The sequence below is a fragment of the Chaetodon auriga genome, chromosome 2 (genome assembly GCF_051107435.1).
Source record: "Chaetodon auriga isolate fChaAug3 chromosome 2, fChaAug3.hap1, whole genome shotgun sequence".
Taxonomy (NCBI): domain Eukaryota; kingdom Metazoa; phylum Chordata; class Actinopteri; order Chaetodontiformes; family Chaetodontidae; genus Chaetodon; species Chaetodon auriga.
This window is the reverse complement of record NC_135075.1, coordinates 28236876-28262533: the sequence shown is the minus strand read 5'-3', so window position 1 is coordinate 28262533 and position 25658 is coordinate 28236876. Positions and strand designations below refer to the sequence as shown.

The window sequence follows — 25658 nt, the reverse complement described above, 5'->3', positions numbered from 1 at the left end:
CAGTGTTTAACCCCTGTGGCTCGAATTCAGCACTTGGCAGCAGCGTCCCAGTGAAAGCCTCCCACCGGTGTCCTGTTGCTGTATTCACCCTTATTTTATGGCCTTCGCTAATGAAAGGCCCAAATAGGGGTGGAATGAACTTCAGTTTGTCTTGTGACAAAACATGTAAACACAGCATCTTATATTGCTACTCACAATATGTTGCCAAAACATAAGCCCCCTTTGTCGTGGCAGTTACACATGCTTAATTGACGTGCAGGCGAAAAGCCATTAAGAAGTTAGCGGAGAGTTTTTCCACAGCAGACATGTATCCAGAGATCCAAGTGACTTTTCAAATATTTATGAACACAAAAGTGCTGTAGAAGCTGACTCAAAATGTTGAATATTAGTGTTTTGTGTGTGTGTGTGTGTGTGTGTGTGTGTGTCTGGGTGTGTGTGCAATGAATCACAAAGCCAGACAGCATTACATCACCTCCATGATTGACAGGCCCCAGGGACCAATGGGGCGAGACTGTAACAGCATGTCTCATCTGAGTCAACTTTCAATTTAGGTCTGCTTGAGTTTACTGCTGCATGTTAAAGCGGTTTTATTGGCCAGCTGGAATCACCAAAGCCATAATCTTGTAGAGAGACAAATATATAAATACTATCCCAATTTCTTGTGCAGTTTGCACAGAAAATAAAACATAAAAAAAAAAACTTTTGCGAGAAAAGTTGCAATCTGCTGAAAGTCTGACCAAAGTTAATCGACAACTGATCAAACTAACTTATAAAACATCTTCAGCTTTCAGTATTTTGTACCTTCATAACCTTGAGAAGAAAATTCTGTTCAGAAAGAAAACAGAAAAAACATGTTTGCCAAAGACCCATCGCTGCTGATTTCTTAATAAAATGTCATTTTTTCATGAAGTAAACTCACCAAATAAAATAGGACTTTTCAGTCATTCGTGTAAATGACCCCTTCCAACGTTTTTCACAGTTACTTTAATTAATAAGGATTTAACACAGTGTGTCAGCTCAGCCTGTGGTCACTGCTTTAATGGTACGAGGACACCTTCCACTCAGACTTAATAAGATGATAAATCAGGTCCACCTATGAGCCAGGTTAGCATGAACTTCAGTGGGACTGCAGAGCGGCGGTCCATCCATCCCTTAAATAAGACACACAAGTGTAATGTAGTATGTACAGGGCCTCTGCTGCCCCCTGCTGGACTCCAGCAGCACTGACACAACTGGTAGCACCTGGACAGTGAAGAGGCTGGACAAAATAATGATAACGCACGCCCCTTGTTCTGCTGTCATCATGATCTGGACTCCCTGGTAAGACACTGGACCACTGTTCACGAGATAAAGGCCGAACGTCTCATCTCACTCTCTGTGCTCCAGGCATTCGTATGAAAAGCTCATGTGATTGCAGAGGCCTCAAGGTTGATTTCACCCAACTAACACGGTGATGATTGGCAGGTAGCCTAACGCTCACCATGTTTATCATCTGAGTTTGACATGTTAGCATGCTAACAGTTGATAATCAGAACAAAATGTGAATATCTGTACAGGATTTTGTGTTAGTTCATGCAGGACACTTGGATCTATTAGCTGCAACAAGTTTCAGTAAAAATAAAAAAGTGCACCTCAGAGCAGCACTAGAGGAAACAAAGTGACAGTCAGCATGTTTCATCCTGTGGAGAACACCATCTGTACCAAAGTTGATGGTAATCCATCCAGTAAATGGTCAAATATCTCAGTCTGGCCTAAAGCGGTGGACTGACCGACATCATTGCAGTTTGTGACTCTTTGCTTCTCTGTGTGACTACATTGATGCTGCATAAAATACGAACAGGCTAAAATTCATTAGCATAATAAATTAACATGTGCAGCTTTTTAGAATTCAAACAAATGCACAGATGTTTTCTGATTTACATTACATTACATACATTTACATGTATTACCATGTGAATATTTGCTGGCATGCTCAAATAGTCTTAAAATGTTCTGGCAGGCTAACAAACACGAACACATTTAAAACAGTGGCATGTGAACATGGAAAAGAGGCCTCATGACAAATCTTCTGCCCCACTTTGAAAAGATGATTAGTTCATACTGTAACTGCTACTGCAGTCTTCTGCTTTCTGGGATTTGTAGGGGAATAAACGCCTGCACACAGATAATAAGAATTTATTAAAATATTAACTTAATATATTTTAGCTAACGACGTATCTCAAAGGTAGAGCACTAACCATCTCACTTTCCTTCCCTCTTTGTGTTATTTTCACTGAAATTTGAATGCAGTTTGGTGCGCCTGAACCGCCATGTAAAGCGAGCTCTCTGTGAGTGTTCAACACATGCTGTTTGTTTACTGAAAATCTCCTCATACATAAATTTTAATATAGTAAAAGCAAAAGAGACAGAGCTCCTCTGTTTGTCTGTGTTATCTGCAGAAGGCCTTGGCAGAGGCAGCAGGCTGAGACAATGACGGTCGAGCTGGCAGTGAGTCAGTTTACCGTCTAAAGGGTCTGAGTCACCAACACGGACACCCAGGTGTGGTCATTCTTTGTCTCCGTCTTCGCCTCTTTATCGCAGCCTGTCTTTGAAGACTGAATTGGGTGAATCATTGGGTTGAGGACTCTTACTCTGCCCGTCTGGCTCTCTTTGAGAGTGAGCGTATCTATTTATCATCGCGTCTGTGGTGTTTAGACTGAAAATGACTCTGTTTTAAAGGAAGGGGCTCTGCTGGGGGGGGGGGCTGCTGTTTCAGGAACTGGTGAGAAGATGAAATACAATCCAGGAACGCCAGTCTGAGTAATAGATCCCTGAGTGTGGAGGCTTAAACGCCAAGCTCAAATGCACAGCTGCATATCTGCATATGACACAAGATTTTACAGGCGTGGAAATTTATCAGGTTGGAAATCATTTTATCCTCCAGCGTGACGATCGTGAGACGAGCTGTAGAACTACGCTGTTCCCGTTACAAAGTTGTTTACCAGGACGGTGCGCTCATTCATATTTGATTACAGCCCAGTCATTACATTCATATACTAATAAATGATTTTCCAAAATCGACTGGAAGCTGCACGGACGTCCTGCAGAGGCCGGCGTTCCACAACTCCCGCATGTGGTGAGGTTTAGGCTGCTGACACACTGTGATTAAGGGTTGGTCAGGGAAAGATTGTGGATTTGGTTAAAAGTCGGAAAGTAAACACCACATGCCGTGTGCTTAGAGTTAGTTTATATTAAACCCACAATCTTTGCCAAACCTTAACCAAGCTGCCTAAACATAATCCTAAAAAAAAAAACGTGTTTAGTTGGCTGAAAGGAAAACAAGTGAAATATGTTGTTATTGAGTGTTTTCAAGACATAGAAGGTTTTGCAAAGCATAATGCAAATTATTGTTGAAAATTAGTCGTATGTCAATGAATTCACATCGTTGATTGGCCTGACAACCCTGCAGTTTTTTGCTGGAGCTTCTGAGTCGAAACCCCACGGCGCCACAGCAGCTCTCACTGTCCCCGAACCACGTGGACTTTTGCATCTTTGCTATCTTTACATTAAAGACCATTAAAGGTCATTTTACTGCAGACATTTTGACTTTTTCTGAGGCCTTGCAAGTAAGATTAACAATGGCTTGAATCCCTTCAAGTGTTCCTGTAAGCCACGACAGTAAGTGCATTTCCATCCAGGCCTGAGTGGAAACACTGGAAGTCCAGAAGAAGAAGTCAAAGCCTTGCAAAATGTCATATCCATATGAAACATGAGATTTAAACACCCATTCAAGCTTCTGCTCCACCGGAGAGATGAAAACAGATCAATGTGGAGCGAGTTTTGTTAGTTTGAGGTCGGAGGCGCTCTTTTATTCGCATCATCTCATCGTGTTGTGTTCTTCTGCAGCGGTTTAATGGCACTTGACTGAAGAACTGGAGCCACCAACTGTTTATCTCAATGCACTTAACAGGAGTGGATGAAAACATGTACTCATTTCCAGTTGCAGTCGTTTAAAAGTAAATTTGGATGGAAACTTGGTGAGTGTTCAGTGAGCCAGCATGCGTGACACAAGAAAACAAGAAATAAAATGCACCCATCATTCATTTGATGTGCTCGTCCTCCTCTCACATGTCAGAGCGTCTCCTGTGGAAAGGTTGTGTGTCGTCCTCGACGCCTTTCCAAGACGTGTGTGACCTTTGTGCACATTCACCTCTTTGTCTTTTCCTGTGTTATGAAGCCATGTGTCTGTTTTCCACAGTGTCAACACGGTTTCATTCTGTGCTTGCTCTCTCTTTTTCTGACTTTTTTCGGTCTCCCTTCATCTTTTCCTTTCATTCTCTTACTTTCCGCCTCTCTATCCTCATCCAAATCCCTCACACTGTGATTTTCTTTCTGCTTATCCCCCTGCCTCTCTCCCTCTTTTTCAATTCAATTCAATTCGACATACACTATTAGCGAGCGAGACAAACGCAGAATTGCCAAAACAAATATATATTTTTTGTACATCTCTCTCTCTCTCTCCCTGCGTCTGGCTATGTCTCTCGGCCCAGGTGTGTGGTAGTCTGTGTCTAATGCCTGTATTCGGGGTAATAGCCGTCAGAGTCTTAGGCGGTGGCCAATCCCGTTGCAGGTGGGATTAAACAGGGATTAAGCATGTTTCTCCGTGAAAGCAGACAGACAGACTAGCACTAATCTGACTTTAGCCCTGTACTGAAAAACGGCAGGCTTGAGCAATCCCACTCTTCCGCAACTGCATTTTGTGTACAGTATGTGTGTGTTCGTGGGTGTGTGTATGTGTATGTTCTTGTGCTTCTGTCTTTATGGGAACTAAACGTCCTTTGAAGTACAGAAAGGTGAGGGAGGAAAAACAAACTGTTACATAGGTCTTGACGTCTAGAGGGGGTTAGTTTAGGATGGGGGTTTAGGCTGAAGACCGCAGTCAGGATTAGGGCTTCAGGTAAGGTTTTACAATTACAATAGTTTTTATCCCCTGCTGTCTCTCAAATGATGGCAGAGATTTTACCAAACGCACCATCAAAGAGGGGTTTTCAAAATGTTCCCCGTGGAAAAGTACACCATCAAAACAAGACAATCTCCCTTTGGCAAAGAAATACAGCTGACTAATTGCAATTGATTAAACATCAGGAGCCCAAAGTTTCAGCTCCCATCAAGATTATTTCAATGCGCACTGATCTTGTTTTCAGCTTCCTGACTGGTTGCAAAAAGCTATTAAAGCTTGATGTTATAACGTGACACAATAGTGGCACCTCTTTGCAGTCTGTTGTCCTTCAGACGATGTTAGACAATAAGAAACTCATATTGCACTGTGTTTACGTCTCTGTGTCAAGATCCTCTTGATGCCGTGCGAATAATAACTGTTGTCTGTCAGAAGCAAAGCCGGCAGTAATCTCTGTAAACAGATATCTGCATATGACTGCAGAACCTGCGGGCAAGGGACAAGATTATGGCACTGGAAGCATTCTGGTTTCCTTTTGTAGTCCGTTTGAGGTCTGAGTGGCTTGGACCAATCATATTTGAGCGGGCTTTGGTTGCATGCAGGTAAACAGTGCGTGTGAAGTGCAAAAGAGGCAGAAAGCGTTGGTCGAAATGCGTTCTCAGACCCCATCAGATATCGTTTATTGGCTTTTAAAACATGTATCCGTCTTGACATTCAGATATCTGCAGGTGTTTCTCCTTCTGACCAGAAATGTGGGCTTTTCATTTGTGCATGCATCTCCACCCCAGCCTGGCAAACTGTTGGCTATTCAATGTAAAGAGCTGCCCATAAACAGGGAATCCGCAGTAAAAACCCCATTATGAAACAAATAGTTGTGGTACTTGAATCTGACATGCTATTGTTAAATATTGCATGCACACATATGTGACTGCATTATATCATTATTACTGCAAATTGTTTCAAAACGTCAGGTGTTGTAGTGAATTTTGATTTGCTGGGCGGGCTACGTGTGATCAACAGGATAGACGAGGAAGATGAAAATGGAAGAAGACATGCTGAAACAATGAAAAGAGAAACTGAAGAGCTGGAAAAGTCAAGAAATGAAGCCGCGATCAGTAAACAGACTGAGGTCCATTTGCTGTTTTCAGACCTGGTGTGCTGAGAAAGATCTAGACTATTGATTTAAAAACAATCACAGAAATGGAGCCAAACCAGACTCTCCATCACACTCATAACACTGGGAAAAACAGGAGAGGTGAACCCTGTGGATCAAGACAAGACAAGAGAAGATGATGAGTCAGAATTCTTCCAATTAAAACTCACCTGTCCACAGTCAAACACTCCTGTACTAACAGAGAGGAGTGTGAACATACCTGAACGCTTCTTAACCACTGCACAATTAACAACGATGATCAGATAAACGTTAATAATCGACCCAGTAATTTAGCATGCTCTCTGCTGCGTCTGTTTGTTGCCATTCTGCTTTGTGTCGCTGCGAAACAAGAAGAATGATCCCACATATCTTATTGGAAAATGCTCCATTCCCAAAGGGAATATGCTGTTTACACGATCCGTTCTGAATTTTGAATGTTGCCATATTTGGACTTAATTTTGTTGTGCATGTTAACTGACAAACAGCTTATTTTGTTGTGTATTTTGGGGGACTTGTTGCTCCGTGTCTGCACAGGAGGCGTTTCAGACTCATTCTTCAGATGCTGTATAGTGACTCACGTTTTATTAACATAACCCAACGACCCGAAGCCTCTTTTCAGGCTTTAAATCTATTTTCTTCTGTCTTAACTCGTGTGTCTGCAGCGATTGTGCAGCAGACTCTGAGCACTGCCAAGCTGTGGGTAATTTTATGCAGCAGTCTGTGGCTGAACACATCCTGTGTAGACACGGATGGAAACTGCTGGGCTGCTAATGTGCCACTTTCACTACATGCTAGACAATAAGCATGTGCACCCTGGTGCCTGCAGCTCATGGTGGATCAGGAAAGACATGCACAGTGGGGGCAACACTGTTTTTGTCATTACTGTTAATGATACAGCCCAAAGAAATGCACCAGCACACCACAAATCAGAGCAAGACAGTTCTGACAATACTTTACATGCTTACCCCGAATTCACCCCAGACGTTAGACAGGAGCAGCGCAGAAGCACCACTGACACATCCATCCATTATGCTGCTACTGTCCTCAGACTGAGCTGTCCTTTGAAACTGCTGCCGGCCACTGTTTATCCACCAGGCTGAGTAATGTCAGCAAATGGTCAGGCAAACAAACAGGTTTTAAACAAACTCCCAGTTTGGACGGCAACACAAAGGCTAACAATACAGTTTTTACCCAAACTGCCTGTTTCAGACATCCATCCCCTCCTGTACTCAGCGTACGAGCACACTCAACATCCTCATATCAGGCACGCTGACTTTCAGGTTTACCACAAAATGAATGCTTTATATTCTGACTAAAACAGCTGTTTTTACAACCTGTCTGATCATCTGACTGCTCGTGTTTCTTGACCCGTCACGCTCCTTCACAGCAGGTGAGATTTTATTAATAACCAACAGAATCGACGGTCAAACACGAGTTGATATGAGTCGAGTTTCTGCTCTCTGAGAAAAACACTTTCTGATAAAAGCTTGACATTTGACGAAAACCTGTGCTTCAGGATATTATAAACAGGTTCACGCCTGGCTACACACACACAGACACACACACACACAGACACACACACACACACACACACACACACACACACACACACACTGTCACCCTCTCCTCTCGCTGCAGCAGCTGTGTGAGGTAATGTCTGTCTGTGTCTGTGTCTGTGCAACACCCTGCAAGAATAACAAATCCACCTCTCTCTCTCATCCTTTTTCTATCTCATTATCTCACCCTCTGCCTGTCTTTCCGTCTGCCCCCCACCTTTACCTCCCCGTCTCTCTCCTCTGTCTACACTCGTCTTTTCCTCGCTCGCCCACCCCTCACTCCCCCGCTTGTGTTTGAGGCTAGACGCAGTAGACTATTAAAAATGTCCTCTGTCGAGAAGAGATTGCGTTGTAAACAAAGAGAGGAGGAGAGGACGAGGGAAACAGTGAGGTAGGGAGGCAGGAGAGGGATCGCGTGGAAAAGAGGGAAGACGAATGAAAGAATTAATGGGAAAAATAAACAGACACAACAAAGAAACCAGAGGGAAGAGTGAAACAAATCACACAAACTTATCATTTTCATGTGACATTTCATATAACGTGAATAGTGTTGATGCTGCCTTCATCTGAAGTTTGAAATGTGATCGGAAACACTGTAAATTAGCCTGTATGTCATTATTTCGACAACATCCTCACACAGTGTTACAAGCTGACTGTAAAACTCCAAAGTCCAAAACTAAAATGCTTGACAAAGAGACAATGTGTGTGTGTGTGTGTGTGTGTGTGTGTGTGTGTGTGTGTGTGTGTGTGTGAGATGTTAAAGTAATGAATGTGAAGAGGCTCCTCTTCTGTGGCGTCTCCTTTCTGTGTGGATCTGCATGTTGAACTCATCGCACAGGCAGAGGAGCTCAGATATGCTGCAGATATGATGTGATTCAGCGTCCAGCCTCGTCATATTTACTTGTTTGTGAACATTTGGAGCAGTCGGTGTTCCTTCATCATCCATCTTTCAGTGATTTGGCCGGCTGTCCACCACTTTGGTCCAGACTGAAATACCTCTATTATTACATGGATTGCCTTGAAATTTGGTCCAGATATCGATGTGCCCACTTGTCCTCCAGTCCAGCAGATCAATCATTCCCCTTTTTTTGTGAAAATATGTCACCATAATGTCACATTCATGTCCCCCTCAGGATGAACTGCAATAACTAATAAAGTAAGGTGGGAATCATTTCACCTGCTTAGCATGTTAGCATTGTCACTGTTAGCATGCCGCCATTGCAGTAGAGCCTCACAGAGCTGCTAGCATCTCATGGACTCGTGTTTTCTGGTGTTAGCGGAGCAACACTGACAGTAAGATGTTTCCCACAAAACTTTAGAAAGTGTGCTGTATTTTTGATGCCAGCGCTGAGAAAATCACTTGTTGCCTTGTTGTTAAACTTTGTATTAATTTCAGACTATATTGCAAATCAATGCAATGTAGGAGGTCACAGTGAAGGATGTGTGTGTGTGTGGGTGTATGTTGGGGGGCGTTAAGATGTTTCTATCTCTAAAGATGCCATTTTGCAGTGGGATTTCCCTTTAACTGCATAAAAACATAGTAAGTCGAGAGAAAGCAGGCGAGACAAATTAAAATGATGAAAAGAGGTAGTCGGGCTGCCCACGCACGCGCACGCACACTCGCCTACGCACATTATGCACGCTTTCTTTCAATCCAGAAAATTAAAAACAGCAGGCGAGCTGGTAAAATACACGTTGAGATGCATCCACAGGCACAGACACAGTGTTTAAGACAACCACACACACACACACACACACACACACACACACACACACACACACACACATGAAAGAGACACTACACGTTTAGGTGTACACATGCATTCAGCACACACACACGCAGAGTGAGTAGGTTATTTTAACTTCAGTGCAGGACTCATACCAGTGTGTGTGTGTGTGTGTGTGTGTGTGTGTTTGGGGTGTGTGTAATGGATTTAATGATGTCATTGTATGATCACACTAATCTGATTACAGTGTAACAGGTTCGATGCCTCTTATCTGTTTGTCTGCCTGTCTTGCAAACAGTCAGCCTGCTTGTCTGGCACGCAGGCTGACTGACAGCCTCGTCTGTCTGTCTGTCTGTCTGTCTGTCTGTCTGTCTGGCTGTCCCTCTGTCTGTCTTGGGGTTGTGCTTAAAAAGAACTAGGCCGTATGACGTGCTGTCCGACCACATCGGAAAGCAAAAGTGTTTACTGCTGTTTCCAGACGGCCGCACTTGCAGGCGGAGTCAGAAGCCTGTTATCACAGAGAGCGGAGGGATGCCATAATTGTTTAAATATGGGGATGCACATTTTCAGACGGTCTCTGCTGGAAGACATTCTTAGCTTTGTACTCGTTTGTACACACGAAAAGCGACAGAAATAGCTGTTTAAAGCCTGAGAAAAGAGAGCTTTAGAGAGGAGTTTAACCCTGCCCACTGTCTCACCTTCGCACTTCCAGCCAATCGCTGTGCAAAGTGAGCGTGAGGGTTGGATTGAGAGTTCTGGAAAGTTACCGCAGGGGGTTTCTGAAGCTGTCTGACCCTCCATGCTGCTCCCTTTCCTGTCAATCTTCCTCGTGATTCCTGTCTCACAAGTCTGTCTAAATAAATGATGGTTTTATGTCGCGTTGAAATGTAAATGACTGCCTGCCTGGTTGTATTTGGATGCAACAAAAGTAAATATAATGATAAAAAATGCAAGGGGCTGCGTCGTTGGGGGAGTGTTGTTTCCATCCAGGAAGCTGAAGAGTTTGAAGGCTCAAGGCTTCCTGGATGGAAGGCTCAAACACTGCAGAGCACTTTATACTGTGTCTGAATCACTCTCTGATACTATGTGGTACTACAGAGAGATGAGTGACGACAGTGAGACCTCATGTTGGTGGCCGTTGTTTTATCTTTTATCATTTCAGTACATCGTGATGACGTTGCGTTGCATCGTGGCCAAAGGAGCAGCCTCACCGAAGTGAATGAGACAGCTGCGTTTTCTCACTCAGTGCTAAAGATGATCTGCCTGCCCGCCTGTCTCACTGCTGGGTTTGTCTGTGTGACTGACTGTTTTTCAGTCTGTCTCTCTGATGAATTGACTGTCTATCTCCCCTCACTGCCTGTCTTCTTCACAGCATACTTTCTGTCTAAACTCTCTGCTTGTCCCTCAAAGGTCAGTCTGTCTCTGCATCACACTCACCGTTTCACTGCCGTCCATCCGTCTCACTCGCATCATCCTTTTATGTTTTACTAATTGCTGTCTGTCTGTCTGTCTGTCTGTCTGTCTGACTGTCTGACTGTCTCACCACCTGTCTCACATTTCACTTTTACTGTTTTCAATTATGACTACAGACAAAATGAGAACGCACTCACACACACTCACACACACACACTCACACACACACACACACACACACGCACGTAGGACGGTTTCTTTAGAAGTCAATATTGTTTTAGCAGATAGAGAATATTCTTTCATCCTAAACAGCAAAGAAAAAAAGTCCCAGTTTAAAGGCTGAAACTGCAGCACTGGATAAGCCTATTACAGTCTGTGTGTGTGTGTGTGTGTGTGTGTGTGTGTGAGTGTGTGTGCGTGTGGATATGTATTACACAGTCCCCTTGTGGGGACTCGCCTTTCTTAAGGGGACAAACACAAGTATCCATAAGGTTAATCATTAAATTTTAGGGTGAAGACTTGAGTTAAGGTGAGTTAAGTTAAGGAGTTTTGGTTAAGGTAAGGGTAAAGGTTAGTGTTGGGCAAGTGGTTGCTATGGTTATGGGCAGAATAAGTCTCCAAGAAATGAATGTCAGTCTGTTCAGTGTCCCCACAAGTGATGGAAACAAGTGTGTGTGTGTGTGTGTGTGTGTGTGTGTGTGTGTGTGTGTGTCTGGGAGATTTTTGGATTCGATGATCAGTCATCACCAAGCTAAGACACACACACACACACACACACACACACACACACACACACAGAAAGTAAAGCCTGTGTGACTGATAGGGTTTCCTAACACAGCAGATCAGACTGTGTCTCTGTACTGGCTCAGTGTTTAGTCTGTGTGTGTGTGTGTGTGTGTGTGTGTGTGTGTGTGTCTGACATGCTGGTTCCCTTTCGTCCTCTCTGCTCATTCAATCCTTTGATTTTTCTTTTCTCGTTTCATTTTTCCTTTTCGTACTGTCTTTCTTTTTTCCTCCCTCCCTTCCCTCGTTCCTCTCTATCGTTTCTTTTGTTCTTTCCTTTCATATTCCTTCCTATCCCTTATGTTTCATCCATCTCACTTTTCTGTCTCTTTTCCCCTCATTCCCTTTCTTTTGTCCTTCTTTCCTTCCATCCCCTTCTCCTCCCCTCTTATTCTTTTTCCTTCCTTCTTTCATTTCATCTCTAATCCCTTGCTTATTGCTTTTCCTCCTGTTTTTCCTCCTATCTGCCTCTCCTTCCATCCTCCCCTTTCCACCTCTCTATCTCCCTCCTTCTCTCTGTCTGATGCTACACCTCTCTTTCCATCACAACACATCCTCCTCCCTCTCTTTCCTTCTTCATGCTCCATCTATCCCCCTCCTTCCCTCTCCCTCATTATTCGGTATAATCGGTTGTCTAGACAGAAACTCCCCACACAGATCACACCTGAGAGAGCGAGCGATGGGGGGAGCAGAGAAAAAAGAGACAAAGAAGGAAATGAGACAGAAGAGAGGGAGAGGAGAGGTGATAAAATGATTTGCCTTTTTTTTCCTCCCCTTAAAGTGTTTGAGAAGGAAAGCTGTCTGAGACATAAAACACACTGATTGAAGGAGAGAGGGAGGGAGAAAAAGGGAGGGAGGGTAGAAAGGAGCAATAAGAAAGACTAAAGGGTCTGACAAGCACACACACACGCACGCACGCACGCGCGCACACACACACACACACACACACACACTCACACACACACACACACACAGGCCCTTGGAGAAACAGCAGCTCGACATTATGAAATACATTCATTAGTTTTGTTCTATACAGTCTAGACTGGTTGATTTTCTAATGTGTGTGTGTGTGTGTGTGTGTGTGTGTGTGTGTGTGTGTGTGTGTGTGTGGTCTGGTGCTTCTACCTTTGTGAGGACCACTTTGCTAGACCTTCAGAGTGAGGACAATTGTTGAAAGTCAGGACATTTTGAAAAGATTAGCAGGTGATAACCTGGATTCAGTACGTGGATATCTAGGAGGATAAAGAGAAATTCACAATAAAGGAATATTTTGACATTTTAGAAAATATGTCGATTGGTTTTCTTGCCTAGAACTGGATGGGAACCCACTGCACCCAACAGGTTGGGAGTCTCTTGATGGACTACTTCAACCTGCGAAGCCAGGGTCATATCAGCAATGGGATCAGATGAGCTAACACTACCGCTAGCAAGCTAATCTGCTAGCATGTGAAGTGCCAGATGACCACTATGGAGCATTGAAGTCATGACATCATGTCTTGGCTAGAATGAAGCAGTTTTTCGATTTTCTAAGACAAATCAGTGTCCGATTCAGCGCTTGCTCTTCAGGACTGAAACCTTTGTGAGAAGCTTTACACTGAAGTAACCTGGTATGTATGAAACCCATCAAAGCACTTTTCTAAAGTCTCTGTGGTCTAAAAGCCTCTCCAGTGCTCTTTGTTCCTCTGTTACAACAGACATGTCTGAACTAACCGTCGCTGCTCAACTTACGGACTCGACTCTTCAGTGGAGCCCTGATGTTTCGCTTGTAGAGCTTACAGTAAATGGTGTTCATTAAAAGATGCCAAAAAGCAAAAGAACGGCCCCAAACAGGCTCCAGCTGTGTCGGCAGTTTAGGAAAATGGGTATTGAAGATCTGTTAGTGCTACTGCCGAACTTTGTACAGGAGTTATTAGAACCCAACACTTCATACTTTCCTCATGAGTCAGCATTAATTTGATTGGATCCAGGTAATCATCAAGGGGGACATCAGTAAGGACAAAACAAAAGTGAGACAACCGGTCAGTGCCAAAGACCATTTCACAGTATGTCTCAGGTAAATGACTTTATTTAAAGTGAAATTTGCAGCCTAATATCATATTATACAACTTTTTAATAAGTTCTTTATCATAATGGAAAAGTCTCCACAACTCTTTTAAACTGTCCTGTAAATTGAGATGAACTTTGATTGGGTGTTAATTAACTTCTAAACTATCTCTCTTATCTTATTATTCTTAATCTTAAAACTGTCTGTCATTGTCGTTAAAGTTGGAGTATGTTTGGTTATAACAATTTTTACAACATATGTTTATAGGTACTGTTATAGTTACCATTCTTGGTGTGGACGGCTCTTAACTACTGTATAAATCCAAAAACTAGTTTTGGTTTCACTCTGACTCTGTATTCACTGAGTGAGGTGTTACAGAACAATGTCATGTTGATTTGTGAGTTTTTAATTGATAATGGTACAATGCTCACAGTATTTTAGCAGGAACTGACTCTTGGAAAAGAAGTTTGTTTCCTTGTACTCACAGTGACATTGAGCTGTGTATTTGTCATTATTACATAATTGTCTAGACATTCTAGATACTCTTCTAAAATACAAATACCTGTTTGCAGAAGTATTCACCCCCTTTAGACGCACACATAAATCATCACTGGTGCAACCAGTTGGTTTTAGAGGTAGAAGTAGTTCTTCTTCTTCTTCATATGTTGACTTAACTCTCTCTGTTGAGCACAGATCTGCATCCAACTCATACTGTGGTGACTCTACTGGTCATCAGTCCCAGGTGGCTGTCGGCACCAGTATCTGTTGAAATAAATCCAACATGGCGCAGGAACCGTTGGTGCACATTGCCCCCAAATGGTCTTTGGGTGTATAGCACAAATATTTTTCTCCTCATTAAGACTGATGATGCAGCGTCTGCATTTGTTACCAGAGATAAGCACTTAAAGTTAATAATATAAGTATCATACTGTTGCTACTAAAAGAACTGCAGCTGATTTAATTACGAATTCAGTGACAAGATGTACTCTGAAAATAACCCGGATGGATCCATCACTCTCAAAATGAATATTATGAGATTCATTGCAGCCATGGTGGTACGTGAGTGTACACAGCTGACTGCAAAAGTGACTCAGCAGGATTAGATGCACCTGATCACACTGAAGAGACAGGTGAAGTCTCGATTGCACAGCGATGTCCAATGTGGACTTTTTCATCTTCACTCAGGAATAAATGAAAGTTTATTATTGGTGTAATAATGAAGCTGATAATTTCATAATATTAACAAAAACCACATACTCATATTTGTGCACACAGAAACACACAGTGCAGAGACACAAGGGGGCGCTGAAGCCCTTCAGTTTTCCCCTCAATACGTGATATTTCTAAAAAATAAAAAAAAGGTGAATTAGTTCTGCTGAAAGCTGCTTCTACCAATTAGTTCTGTTTCTGATCTGTTATGTAATTTTGTTTTTCTTTTTGTCCAACAACTTCCTAATTGAGGCTTCTGAGTCATAAAATATTCTACCCAGCAACAGTGGTGTAATCATATCTGACTAGCTGCTTAAAGGTCAACAGTTGGAAAGTTCTGCTTCAGTGGTTTGAAGATAAGACTTCATTGATCCCACATTGGGGAAATTCAGCCGTTACAGCCAGAGAGCATTACAAATAGCAAATAGGCCTACCTCAAAACTTTGGCGTTGACTTTGAGCGTCTCTCTTCCTCACTGGTCCTCTGTGTTGATGCTGAATAATCTGCATTTGCAAACACACACAGAGGAGGAGGACAGAGAAGTTAATCTGTTCTGTAATGTTCCTACATGAACATGAGGAGCAGATAAATGTGCTGCTTGTGGGTCGTACCATGTTCATGGAGGCTGGTGAGACTCTGAGGAGCAGGAAAGCAGGAAGTTCCTCCTCAGAATCCAGTAAAGTCCTGACGGATGAAGAGACACAAAGATCAGAATGAACAGGTTGGTACCACTGTTGGACAGCGCGGCAGTGACACCCAGTGGACTAAAACAGGAGTGACACATTGAGGAGAACCTGCAGCCGCACTCAGTCACTGGGTAGCACCACAGTGGATTGATGCTTGATGAATAGAGTTTCAGTCTTTTATTGAATTAACAGGCCAGTTTGTTTCTCTCAGCAGCTGCTTGACTTGTTTCTGCCATTGTTCAGTTTCAGTGTCTCTAAGCTCCCATTCAGTACAGAGACCACAGCAGACCATGTGATGGGCATCAAAGGAGTGATACCAGCAGGCTACACCTATGCTGAAATAATATGACCATGGCCAAGGTTGTCTGTGGTGGTTGAGCACGACATAAATTAGAATAATTAAGGTCTTAGAATGAAATTCTGACACAAGACAGAGCCAGAAATAAATGAATAATGCAGGAACTGCTCCTTGATATCATTCAGTAGTGCAAATCTGCAATTAACAAACAGTATATGATGATGTCCTGTATGTTATCTAATCTGGATGAAATGTAAACCTTTCAATAACTGTTTTTTTAAATTTAGATCCTTTCTTAGGGATGATATGTTAGATTTATCCACAGACTACAGATGAAAAAAATCATCCACATTGAGCTTGGTTGTTTTAAAATAGTTCCTTCTAATTTATTTTTTCTTTTATGAAGAAATAAAAATCAACAAAACCATGTTCATATTGGTAAAAACATTATTTTTAACGTGATGGGTTGTAATACTTAGCTTTCACCACAGGAAGTCACTAAAACGTTTTCATTGTGTCACATTACACTTGTCCCCGTTCCGGTGCCTCCTTCATAATTGTCCCCAGCTCGACGTCCTGCTCTTCCTATAGTTCCATAACACGCATGCATCTACCGTTAAGGTAGCTGCCTGAAAACTTGGGCGACATGAGTGCTGATAATCGTGGTGGAAATGTGTCTGTGCCTTTTCGAAATCTCCTGAACTCCATCCAGTGCATTAGAGACCGAGTCAGAGGTAAATGAGACACAGCAGATGTGACGCAGCACAAATAGTTAGCTAAGTTAGCCTCTAACCCAGCTGTACGCATGCTAGCCCAAGTCAAGCTAAATGTGCTAGCTTTAGCTTTAACGCAAGATAAACCTTTATTATTATTTTTTTTTTATTGACGCTTTGTTTCTCAGCTAAGAATGACCGTTTTGAACTTAACGTGTTACCGAGGTTTATGCCACAGTGATAACGTTAACGTTTGTTTGCTAAACTGTTAGCAAGTTGTCATTTCCTTGTAAAGCGCTTGGAGCAGCTTGTCATTATCAGTTCTGCGGTAGTTTGCTAAGTAGCTTCTTTTTTGAAGGATGTTCAGTTTTTAGACACATGTGGATTAAAATTCATGATCATTTTGGAGGCTGCAGCCTCAGTTATGCAACATCAGTTATTAAGAATGAGACAACAAGGGAAAGCAGCTGACTGAATACAAGCACACAGAGGGAATAACATTACCTGTGCTCTGTTGAGTCCATGAAATGTCAAAAACAGTTTAAAAGAAAAACCCATCGCAAGTTACGAGAGCCGAGTTAATCTTCAAATGACGGATCAACAGTCCACAACCCAAATATATTCAGTTAGCAAAGATTTAAAACACAGAAAGGCTGCATATCTTCACAGCTGAGGAGCTTGGAGCTTGGGTTTGGTACCTTTTCCACTTTGGCTTTTGAAGATGGCATTTGTCTGTACATTTAACCTGGAAAAGGAAAAATGTGCCAAACAAAATGCTCATTTTCCTCCACAGATGGAGAGTCCAATGAATCAGATGGAGCCTTCAACCTCTCCAACTTCTGGGACACTCTGAGTTGAGTATATCTTGGCCTCCTTCTCCTCCTTCTCCTCCTACTCTCTTCTAAGCTTCTCTCAGGGTCCCATGAATGCAAACTTTCTCATCTTGTTACCCTGGATGTTTTGTTCTGCCATCGGCTGTTAGATGTCATACATCAAAAACATGTATTCAGAATTTCTATATCAAACAACACACTCATTTCTGTGGCTTGTATTTATTTATTTGGACAGGGTTTTGTTTCCAGCAACTCAAGATTTCATGAGAAAGTTTCAGCAACATTCATTTAAAACTCAGGACCCTCCTTATATTGATACCATCCCACCATCTTCCTGTTCCATCCAGAAATACATCCAGCCACCATGGTGTTAGATCATCTCAAAGCTGTTTAGTGGATCCTTTTCACGTGAAATAACTGTCTCTTCTGTCCTCAGACCAGGCAGTGAAGGCAGTGTCCCAGGAAGCCACTAAACTCAGCCTGGCCTTCTCCAAACCCCCACTGCCATCACAGCAGGTCAGGACAATGACGCCCTCCTGAGTTTATGCTGTACCAACAAGACACTGAGATTAGAGCAGCACGTTTTAAACACTTTAGAACATATTTATATGCTTTCTGTCTTTCTTTCCTCCTTTGTCTCTGCAGGATGGAGACAAATTAGCAGAATCCATCCTGAAGAGCGTCCTGACTCTGTCTACGGTGTACTACTGGCTACCTAAGAGCCAAGGTAACAGCTGGTCATCACCAGAAGAGTCCAGGAATCAGCCGGTTGGCTGTGCTTTAGTCCAGCAGTCACTTCAGAAGAACAACCTGCTTCAGCCTGATTTCATTCACTTAAATGTGGTTTGCTTTGATAGGTCACTAGTTTCTCTCTGTGGATCCTGATCAGCAGCCCTGCAAACATACATGCAGACTCTCACAGGATGTTAAAACTGTGCAGTGAAACTCGAGTGAAACTAGACTTGATATTGAGTAAAGAAGCACATGTTGCTGAAAGCTTGGTGTCCCTGCTGTTTGAGAGTTTGTGAATAGATTTTAAATCTCTGTCAGCATCTTGACTTCAGCCCTCTGTCATCGCTCCTGTCTGCAGGTGTTAGTCTGCGCCGACAGGTCAGAGACGCCACGGTCGAGGTCCTGGAGGGAGTCGCACAGCTGCTGGAGGTCATACTGAGCTCTCCGCTGCAGAGGTGCATGCACACACAAACACACAGTTTTACCTGTTTATTGTTGTTGTGAAAAATGAATATTTGTATTGAATTTATTAATGCCCCTTTAATGTCAGTGACAGCAGACAAACAGAAGAATGAACAGAACAAATCCAAAATATATGTTTGCATAAGTGTTGAGCTCCTTCAGTAGGACACACATGTTTTTTATAGGTGTTACAGTAAACTTTAAGAAGCATTCAGATCCTTTTCGGTCTCTTCGGCTCCCTGACTTCCTCCCTCTCTCCTCCTCCTCATCCTCTTCTTCTGCTCACCTCTAGTCTGACCCAGGAACAGTTGACATCAACAGGAAGTGTGTGGTCAGCCTGCGACCAGTTTGCCCAGTTGCCACGAGGTCAGTAGACTAAGAAGAAAAGTCCAAATGTTCAGATTATAAATTCTCCTCTGGAGTCTTCACATCCTGCTCTTTAGCGTGTTTTAAAGGTGTAGTAGCAGTGGAAGTATTGGTGTTAGCTCAGTGGTTTTACTGGCAGCCTGCAGGTGGTGATGTTGTACTGAAAGTCCGACCACATGAACCAAACTTTCTATAGACTTTATTTTATGATCCACATTTAATGAGGAGTCTGTGTGCGAATGAGAAAGTTCACTCTGTGTGTTTGTGTGTCGCAAGTGCTTGTTAAAACAACAACAATCAAATAAATGGGAAATATTCTATAAATAGCAGAGAGTAAAAAACAAGTTTGCAGTTTTGAGGTCACAGTAGAGAAAGCGGCGTCACCAGATGTCTCGTAAGACATTTTGCATAACATGTCAGAGGAAGTGTTTTCAGCTGAAGCATGAGATAAAAGTTTACCGCTGATATAGGAAGGTGTTTACTCATGGAACGATTTTTAAACGAGTATAAAGGACATTAAATTCTCAGAGATGAAGGTAGAGACAGCAGCAGCGAGCGTGTCGCGCACACGTAGAGCAGCTGTAAATGTGAGGACTCGGTGATCCGGATGTGGCTCTCACAGTTTGGCTGCAGGGCGAGATTGAGTTTGAGTTGTGAGCTTTGGCCTCATTCCAGAGCTCAATATGATCAGACTAGTACACCGTCTATCAGGTGTATCTGTCATTTGACAGGTCTACATCTTAACGCGTGTATGGCTGGAGGCGCTCTGTCAAATCTTTGTTCTCTCTACATGAAGAACGAAGCTCGTGAATGAAGAGATCACACAAAACTCACTTTGAGACTGAGAATTTCACATGCTTTTCTTCACCATTCGGCAATCCCGTTTTCCTAGAGGTCATAGAATAAATAATATATTTAAAAGCGTCTTTAATTGACGTCATGCAGTCCTCATCATTGTCCTGGTTTGAGGAGTTCTGAGATTTGAAGTACTTGATGAAAAACGTGTGTTTCACAGACAACAAGGCGGCAGTGCTGGTGGTTCTGTCCGCTCAGATTGGGGTTGTGAAAGACGCCATCGAGGAGATTGAACAGGTGTGTTTTCACTGATTTTCACTTTATGTGGCCGCGTGTTGAGTCTGGACAGATGAACTGAGGCTAGCTCTCCACCCAGGCGTTATCTGAGGAACACGACCCTTTCAGTGACGTCCTCAATGATGACCGGGAAGGGGAGGAGCCTCGAGGCAACCAGGACACTTATTGGTCAGAGAAGGACCGGCTCGTGATTGGTCCGTGCCAGGGGCTGATGAAGGCCTCGGCAGCGTGCCTGAGGAAGCTGACGTCAGCCGTCAAAGCCAACGGTGATGTTAACACGTGTCAGAGCGTGGCTCAGCTGGACGACCTGGCTGACATCACCAAGGAAATCAGCCCCAGGTAGGAACACGCACACGCACACGCGCGCACACACACACACACACACACACACGGTCATGCGATGATGTATTTTAGCAGAAAAGGACCAAAGTGGTAAATCGCAGCATTAACTTTCTGTCATTTGAATAAAAGTGTGAAGTTTTTTTTTGTTGTTGTTGTTTTGTTTTGGCACTTCTATCAATGGAAAAATATTTATTACTTTGTCTTAGATTGAGGTGTGTTTTTGAAAGACACCAACTGGACACTTCAAAGGCTTAATCGATCGTTTTTTCCCACTTTGCTCATTTTTAATGGAAGTGAAGCGTCACTTTTTACAGTGAGCTTCAACATGAACGCAGTCATGAAGACAAAGCTCTGCCTCCTGCTGTCTTTTCTCCTCAGTGTTGATGATCTGGCTCTCTGTCTCTACCCGCCCATGGACTACAGTGGAGTAGAAAACAATGTAAGACACACGCACGCACGCACACACACACTCCGTCATTAATAATGAAACGCAGTCAGAAGTTCAGAGTTTCCTTGTTGTCACCACAGATTGAACATTTCGTCAGTAATCTGGATATTTTGTGACGCTCGGTCTTGATGACGTCTGCTCAGCTTCCTGCGTATCAGTCAGAATATCTTTTTGAGTCGAGATTTGTTGTACAGGTTACTCAGACTACACCTTGATAACTCATTTAAATGTCATGCTGTTCTCAGGCCTGTATTTATTCCATGAGAGTACAGTGACGGGTCCACAGAGGAGTCATACCTACACTGACATATTCCTGGAGCGTCTTAAGTTCCCACTTGAAGAGTTTTTCCACAGCAGGATAAAAACAATAATCCAGTATGAACACTACACACAAAATACACAGAAGGCTGTCGCACTTTTATTAATCACAGCCGTGTGTTTTTAGCAGGGATTTTAGGGAATCGGTCATCGACTATGTAAATAATCATTAATTGATAGCGATAATGGAGTTTTTAAACAGTGTGCAAGAACAGAACAAGTGAAAGACGTATTTGAATCCTAAAAAATTGAATTATTTTAATTTAAATTGAACAAAACTAAATAAACCGATCACTCCAAACTGTGTCCAACTTTGTCGCATTGATAATAAATCATTTCTGTTTCAGTCACTTTGACAAATGTTCCCATTGTTTTGACATGCAGATTAATGTTCTCAGATGTTTCCAAAGAAAACTGTTTCCAGTTCACACCTCTGCTTTTGTTATGGGACTTTAAAAAACTGTTGATCAGGATCAGCAGCTCTTTGTGTCCTTATCAAACTGGTGTTAAACCTCAGGTTTTACTGCCAAAGCTTATGTAGCAGTCAGAGCAGGCTGGGTTCAGTGGTAAAGTGATATGAAGTGATTGTGCCAGCTGCTCTTCAGAATAATTGATATACACGTCCCAGCTTGTCAGTTTCCACACAAACTGTTGTACAATCTGCAGATATACAGCCTCGATTCCAAAGAAGTTTGGATGCTGTATAAAACATAAATCAGAAACAACAATCAAACACACAGTGTGATCATTTGGGTTTTAAAGAGAGAGAGAGATTAGATTTACCTAATGTAAATATAAAACAAGTTGAAATAAATAAGAAATACAAATAAATGTTACCTTTTTTTACCTACAGGTGTGTAAACTGGCTGCGCTGTTAAAGAAAGTTCTGGAGATCATCAGGTGAGATTCACCCTCGTGTTTATTTATTGTTGTTTCAAAAACTGGAGGTTTGCTTCAGAAAGGGTTCAACAGGTTCATGCAAAATCACTGCGACGGTTCTTTAAATGTGACTAATCATGAGGGAGCCTCAGTGCTGTAGCTCAGCTGAAGTGGACCAATGAGGAGTGAGGTTAATGGTGAGTAAAAATTCCTGGAATCAGTGGTGAAGGTGGGAAAGGGCAGATGTCCTCAGAGAAAGTTGGAGGGTGTGTTCGAGGAGGGTTGAGAAATTTGGGCGTAGTTTCTGTAAATCTGACAAGTCATCAATCTTATCAGATCAAAGAACAAATCCAGGCGACTCGTTCGCTGCCAGTTTCCTCCTGTGACTGATTGAAACGAGACGTCAGCAAAGAGAACCTAATCTTTAAATTCTTTGTATTGTCTTTGTTTATCTTTCTCACAATCCTCCACTTCTTTCCTCACGGCCAGGTCCAGTCACGTGTGCGGGGAATCACAGCTGTCCTGGGTTCAGTTCTTAGATGGAGCCGTGGACCACAACCTGCAGAAAGCCAAAGACCTGATTCAGCAGGACAGCTAGTGTGTGTGTGTGTGTGTGTGTGTGTGTGTGTGTGTGTGTGTGTGTGTACAGTTAGAAGTGTGTCTGTTGTGTGGTTTTATGTGCCGTTGTATGGAGGGAAAGGCTGCAGTGCTGCGTTTGTGGGTGTGGATGTGCGCGTTGGTGCACAGCCCAGAAGGAAGGACTCGTGTCCTCCCATTAAATCTTCTGTAGAAACAAGATTAATTATGCAATTCTGCATAACTTTGAATGTCAATAACCTTGTTGACGCAGTTAATGAACATTTGACTCTTTGCCAGGTACACAACCCGTTTCAGGACCGACTGTGTTGGATTAACTGGATTAAGTAAAATAACATGTAAATCTCTGTAATTGTCTTCAGTTATTTGACCTTCATGACAAATGAACAGCAAGAAAAGAAGACAGACATTTTTTTGTAACTTTGTCCCGACAAAGAAGTTCAGATACATTTGACAAAGATTAGGACACAAACTTAAGCTTCAAATTTAAAAGTACAGTGAATGACGGATCATTTTGTGCTTGTGAATTAGTTTTACCTTATTAATGTTGATATGATGTGAAAATATTAACGACCCGAATGTGAAGATGGATAAACAGTTTTTTGGTTTTTTTTTAAACAGAAAAACAGGTAATCATAAAACATCAGAGGAGTGCTAAATGAAGGCAGCTCAGGTAATGTTGAAAAGCCTGTCTTGAATGAACCTAAGAGACTAAATGAGGATTTAAGTGTTTCATAACTTTGAAATACAGATCGGAGAGATGCAGCACATAGCCTACTTGATTTATGATATAGAGAATAAAATATCACAGCGAAGACAAAATGTGCTGAAAACCAAGCCACAGAGAACTTCTGCAGTGCGTTGTAGGTCAGCAGCAAGCTCAAACAGCAGTACTCGATTGAGTCCAGAATATTTTTCAGAATAGAAGAAAGACCTCTGAATGGAATGCAGTCCAGTACAAAGAGGAGGAGAGAGGAGCTCAGTGTGTCATGGGACGTCTCCTGAACCTATAGCAGCATAACTAGAGGCCTGTCCAAGACAAGCATGAGCCGGCCCTCACTGTAAGCTTTATCATACAGGGAAGTTTGAAGTTTTCTCTTAAACACAGAGATGGTTTTTGCCACCCGGACTGAGACTGGAAGATGGTTCAGCAGGATAGGGGTTTGATAGCTGAAGGCTCTGGCCCCCATTCTAGTTTTGCAGACCTAAGGAACCATAAGAAAGCGGGCATTCTGGGAGTGTAGTGTTGCAGCTGGGTAAAAGGGCTCAATGAGCTCTGTAAGATTTGATGGTGCGTGACCATGTAGAGTTTGTAGGTGAGGACAAGGATTTGAAATTCGATTTCAGGAGCCAGTCCAGATGATTGCTTTTCCTAGTTTTTGTCAGAACACAAGCTGCAACGATCCGGATCACCTGGAGAGCGTTTAGCAGCAAACTGTGCCAGCCTGATAGTGAGGAAATGCAAAGGTTTTTTTCTGCATTGAGACAATATGTTCCTGTTTTTTGTGATGTTACGTAGTGAAAAAAGGCTCATCTCTGCATTATAATGCACTGTAAAATATTGTCCTCATATGGAGTGAATTTTAAATTTGGGGGTACAACATGTCAATGGGAAACCTTGTTGTAGACAAACATTGATACCTGGTGTTGAGCCTCAAATTTAACTCAGAAGAGCAGGTGTATTCTGTAAAGGGAGGGTTACTGAGAGCGAGCAGCCCACCCACCATTGGCAAACAGTGAAAGTAGTTTGATGAATGAAAGGTTGACTTAATCCTTTCAGTAATCTGACTGAGTGTCTCCGTCCTGCCTGGCTTCACGCCGACAGTCTCCCACTGATCTTCAGGTTGATGTCAGTGAACGGAGGATTTGCCACACCTGTTGAAACAGTCAGGTTAGAAAAACAAGCGTCTTCATCATTGCCAACAAGCTGCCAAGCTTTGGTGCACCGCTCCCTCCTGGTGGTCTGGCGCACAACAATGATTCTCATTTCTAAATTAAGCGAGCGGGACTGTAGCTGCCACCTAAAATGCTATCTACTTCATTCAAGTTAAAAAATGTCGTCTAAATTTTTGGCTAGAGCGGACAAAATCACGCCTCATGAGAACGCCAAGGCAAACTGGTCAAAAGAGACGACTAAGAGGAGCTGCTTTCAAATTAATTACCAAGACACCAAACTTTGTTTTCATGAGAACAAGATAAACTATGCTCAGTCAAAGCATAATGATGAATAATGTAGTAAGTCAGAGAATGGAGCCTGTCTATTTATTGGTGTATACATATAAGAAACAGTTTGCTGCTTCCTTTGTTTATCACATAATGGACACAAACACCAAACAAATGATGTAACAGAAACCAAATCATTTCATTTCTTAAATAAAAGCTCATTTTTAACAACAAATATGGGACATTTTCATGTTTTCTGCACTCAATAAAATCAGTGTATCTAGAACCCAAATCACATTTTTACAACAACAAACACCAAATGTATACTTCATCCAGTCTTGATGTTACACAGAGCAAATTACATTACACACTTGCACTCTGTGATATCAGCTGCAGTTTTCTAGTATTTGCGGCAGTCCAGGAAAATAAAAACAGTGTCAACTCCAATTCCAAAAACTTTAGGACGCTGTGTAAAACATCTATAAAACAGAACGTGATAACTTGCTAATCCTTTTTGACAAATACTCCAAAGAAGTTGGGACGCTGTGTAAAACATACTGTAAATCAAACAGCATTTGATGCAGCGACACGTTTCAAACAAGTTGGGACAGGAGCAACTAAAGACTGGGAAAGGTGCGGAATGATCCAAAAACACCTGTTTGGAACATTCCACAGGTAAGCAGGTTCATTGTTAACAGGTGAGAGGATCATGGTTGGGTGTGAAAGGGGCATCCTGGAAAGACTCAGTCGTTCACTAGCGAGGATGGAGCGAGGTTCACCACTTTGTCAACACATGATTGGATGAAGGAGATTAATGCATGGGCTCAGGAACACTTTGTGAAACACAGTTTGTTCAGTTTGTTTGCAAATGATTGCAGTTTTATCTTTTTTTTTTATGTGTCCCATCG

General features: G+C 42.5%; 1 protein-coding gene across 1 annotated transcript; it reads left to right on the top strand.

Annotated features, from left to right (window-relative positions):
- Positions 1 to 16378: 16378 nt before the first annotated feature.
- Positions 16379 to 24985, top strand: ccndbp1 (cyclin D-type binding-protein 1). The gene is made up of 11 exons (XM_076745147.1): positions 16379 to 16539; positions 17312 to 17371; positions 17788 to 17867; positions 17997 to 18078; positions 18442 to 18538; positions 18838 to 18911; positions 19927 to 20003; positions 20083 to 20342; positions 20724 to 20784; positions 21965 to 22011; positions 22480 to 24985. The coding sequence occupies exons 1-11, from the start codon at positions 16452 to 16454 to the stop codon at positions 22586 to 22588; spliced, it is 1035 nt and encodes a 344-aa protein (XP_076601262.1). The 5' UTR covers positions 16379 to 16451; the 3' UTR covers positions 22589 to 24985.
- The last annotated feature ends 673 nt before the right edge of the window (positions 24986 to 25658 follow it).

Coding starts and splice junctions, on each gene's coding strand:
- ccndbp1 (XM_076745147.1), top strand. CDS start 16,452: ATGAGTGCTGATAATCGTGGTGGAAATGTGTCTGTGCCTTTTCGAAAT. Junction 17,868..17,996: donor CCCCACTGCCATCACAGCAG/GTCAGGACAATG, acceptor TTGTCTCTGCAG/GATGGAGACAAATTAGCAGA. Junction 18,079..18,441: donor CTGGCTACCTAAGAGCCAAG/GTAACAGCTGGT, acceptor TCCTGTCTGCAG/GTGTTAGTCTGCGCCGACAG.